Genomic DNA, 3,763 nt, shown 5'->3' with positions numbered 1-3,763 from the left:
GGGAAAATTTTTCTTGGAAGATCCTACAGGGATTGTCCAGCTGGAGCTTAGTAAAGCAATATCCTTTAGATGTCACTTAAGGGTTTAAGAAAATTTCAGGAAACAAATGCTGCAAAACTATATAATTTAGAAATTACTTTTTAATGGATACGTTTTGCTGCAAACTTACCCTTTCCCCATGCTAGTAACTGAGTTGCCATAGTTAAAAAATATTTCAGAAAGGACCTTTTTCCAGGTTTTAGAATTCACCTTTCGAGGCCAGTTCCTATTCCCATGAGATTTATCCTGCCAGCTACCAGATGATCACCTGAGCCTTGTACAGCCTGCAGTGTTTCTGGCCTTATTTATACCAAAACAAAACAAACTTTAGTTAGAAAACCCAGATTTTAAAGGTTTTTGAAACAAAACACGCTCCCATCTAACAAGAGTATCATTCCCTAACTGCTTTGCACCAGTTCCACAGCGGCTTGTACACTGAGTCATGCTTTGTTTTGGCTGAAGGTAAAGTAGATGTGTTTTGTTAATTCTTAATGTGTTATCTCTTCTCTTTGTACTGTTACAATAACACTATATTTTCTCTGGGGAGGGAGGGGGTGTCAAAAAAGTGAAAGATTTATGTCATTGTTTATGTTCGTGGGACTTGTCCCTGGACTGGATGGGTGATTAGAAACTCTAGATCCTGAACTTGGATGTCTTGATGCATCCAATTCCCATGAAGTCAACTGTATCTAGAGTTCCTCAGCATCTCTCAGGCTTGGGCCCTTGGTTTGTGTGGATAGGATGTTCATGAAAATAAACATAGTTCAATTTATAAATTGTAGAACAACTTAATAATTAAGTAAAACATTCAACAACATTGAAAATACTGTGTTTTGCTGACAGAGTCCCAGTCTTTCAGACACCTTGATGGGACTTATTAGAAAGGCACATTTTTACCAAGGATTTGTATGGCTAGGGACTCAGATGTTTTGTAGTAAACTTTGATGGTGGCATGATTTAGAAATTTGTTAGAAGGATTTTAATTCATAAATAGCTGTAACCCCAACATGCATTATAACAACATATATCGTATCACCATCTTATTTTATGGTAATGTACCAGTATAAATTTGTTTTAAAAACATAATATTCTAATGAAGTAAATGGAAGATAAAAGAAAGGATGGATGCTTGTCTAAATTGTCTTTCTGTTCTGTACTCTTGTTCTATACACAGAAGGAGCAATTTTAAAATAAGATACAGTGTAACTAAAGATACTAAAGAGTATTCCCATTTTTTAAAACTTTCTAGGTTGGTATGAGGATCAAGTATTTCATGTGAATGCTTTTGGATTTCCACCCACTGAGCCTTCGGCTACCACAAGGTATAAAACTGACTTTAAAATGACTTCATTCTGACTTCGCATTTTATCGTAGGAACACGGAGCTGGAAGGCACCTACTGTGCTGTCAAATCCAGTCCCCTGTGCTCACAGGCAGTCATTTACTCAGTGAATTTCCCCAAGCCCTCAAACACAGCTGCAAGTTACATTACCTGAAACAGCAAGAATACACTATAACATGCCATAGCTAAAAGCAGAGGAGATGAAGTCACTTGCAAATCATAGTGTCTGTTTACGTTTTTCTAGGTTTAATTTGGACTGCAGCTCTCAAATGTGGACGTCTGTAGTCCAAATTCAAATTGGCTCCAGTCTGAATTAGGCAATGTAAACTGTATTAATTAACATGTATATTCAGCATTGCTTTTAGAAAAAATACAGTCTAGGAAGTCAGATAAGCATTGCAAAAATCAGTCCCCTCAAGGGAAACTCAGTTGGGTTTTTATAATATAACACCCAAGGGTGTTGAGGGAACTGGCAGGGGTCACCGCGGAGCCCTCGGCCCGGCTGTACGAGCATTCGTGGTCATCTGGCCAGGTGCCGGGGGATTGGAAACTGGCTAATGTGGTCCCGATTTTCAAGAAAGGGAGGAAGGAGGACCCAAGTAACTGTAGGCCTGTAAGCCTCACCTCGGTGCTCGGGAAAATCTTGGAGAGAATCATCGAGCACATCTGCGGGGGGCCGGCAGGAGAGATCATGCTCATGGGCAATCAGCATGGGTTCATCAAAGGCAGTTCCTGCCTGACCAACCTGATTGCCTTTTATGACCAAGTAACTAAATCCTTGGATGACAGTGCCACTGTGGACCTAGTCTTTCTAGACTTTAAGAAGGCCTTTGACACTGTCTCTCACCCCATCCTCATCAATAAATGAAGCGACTGTGGCATTGATGTGATGCCTGCACAGTTGGATGGGTAAAAAATTGGCTGATGGGGCGCACCCAAAGAGTAGTGGTGGATGGGTTGTACTCAACCTGGTGAGATGTGAGTAGTGGGGTACCCCAGGGCTCAGTCCTCGGGCCTGCTCTGTTTAACATCTTCATCAGCGACTTGGACAAGGGGGTGGAAAGCACGCTGTCCAAGTTTGCTGATGACACTAAGATGTGGGGCGAGGTGGACACACTTGAAGGGAGAGAGAGGCTGCAACTAGATTGAGACAGACTACAAAAGTGGGCAGATGAGAATAGGATGGGGTTCAACGTAGACAAATGCAGGGTGCTGCACCTTGGGAGAAGGAATCCACAGCACACATACAGGCTGGGGAGTTCCCTTCTTGAAAGCACAGAGGCAGAAAGGGATCTCGGAGTCATTATTGACTCCAAGATGAACATGAGGCGCCAATGCCAGACTGCAGCCAGCAAGGTCAGCCGTACCTTGTCGTGCATCCAAAGGTGCATCTCAAGCCGGTCCAGAGAGGTGATCCTCCCCCTCTATGCGACTTTGGTCAGGCCACAGTTGGAGTACTGCGTCCAGTACTGGGCGCCGCACTTCAAAAGGGATGAGGCCAGCCTGGAGGGGGTTCAGAGGCAGGCCACCCGCTTGGTGAGAGGGCAGCAGGACAGGCCCTACGAGGAGAGACTGAGGGACCTGAACCTGTTCAGCCTCAGCAAGAGGAGGCTGAGGGGGGACCTGGTGGCTGCCTACACACTCATCAGGGGAAATCAACAGCAAATAGGCAGAGCCCTTTTCTGCCCAGCACCACCTGGGGTGATGAGGAACAATGGTAATAAGCTGATGGAGAATAGGTTTAGGTTAGAGATCAGGAGGCAATATTTTAGAGTTAGGGTGGCCAAAATCTGGAACCAACTTCCCAGGGAAGTGGTCCTCACCCCTACCTTGGGCAAATTCAAGAGGAGGTTGGACAATCACCTGTCTGGGGTCTTGTGAACCCAGCATTAATTCCTGCCTGTGGCAGGGGGTCAGGCTAGATGATCTGTTCAGGTCCCTCCTGACCCTAGCTACTGTGAAACTGAGGCTATGAGGCACAAAGTAACACCTTCACAAAGTCAAATGTGCCAACACCACCTCACCCTGATTAAGTATCAGGTCAGTCGCACAGCACTGAAGATAACTACAGTATAGCAGTGCTTAAACAGGCTGATTATCACCTCCTAATTACTTCCAACCTGCATAAGATCACACACACAGGCTGGATTTGTTAAGAGGCTGTCAGTGATTGTCTGTTAACCCTTAATTTGAATTGAAATTTGATTTTAACTGTGTGATACAAATCAGTTAACACAGTTTAGAATGCTGAACATTTCTACAGATGGCCAGTATTGTTACTTGTATAGCATTCGATCATGTGTCTGTCTGTCTTTTAAAAATAAAAATTGGAAAGCAAAGCTGGATTTGCTGGTCCATTTGGATCTGACTGGAAGTCTGTTGC

At 43.8% G+C, this 3,763-nt stretch overlaps 2 protein-coding genes across 4 annotated transcripts in view; one reads left to right on the top strand and one right to left on the bottom strand.

Moving 5' to 3' along the window:
• The window catches only part of KLHDC1 (kelch domain containing 1), an 84,194-nt gene that overhangs the window by 60,355 nt on the left and 20,076 nt on the right, over positions 1 to 3,763 (bottom strand). The gene's annotated exons all lie outside the window — the stretch shown is intronic.
• The window catches only part of POLE2 (DNA polymerase epsilon 2, accessory subunit), a 35,389-nt gene that overhangs the window by 16,261 nt on the left and 15,365 nt on the right, over positions 1 to 3,763 (top strand). For all 3 annotated transcript variants that reach the window (XM_025210022.1, XM_006028593.3, XM_025210021.1), the window contains 3 exons: positions 1 to 58; positions 453 to 501; positions 1,289 to 1,361. In XM_025210022.1, coding sequence (XP_025065807.1) covers positions 1 to 58; positions 453 to 501; positions 1,289 to 1,361 — 180 coding nt within the window. The remainder of the gene's footprint in view (positions 59 to 452; positions 502 to 1,288; positions 1,362 to 3,763) is intronic.

The sequence above is a fragment of the Alligator sinensis genome, unplaced genomic scaffold (genome assembly GCF_000455745.1).
Source record: "Alligator sinensis unplaced genomic scaffold, ASM45574v1 scaffold564_1, whole genome shotgun sequence".
In the NCBI taxonomy this organism is placed as follows: domain Eukaryota; kingdom Metazoa; phylum Chordata; order Crocodylia; family Alligatoridae; genus Alligator; species Alligator sinensis.
The sequence above is the reverse complement of the archived record's forward strand: the minus strand, read 5'-3'. Positions and strand labels throughout refer to the sequence as shown.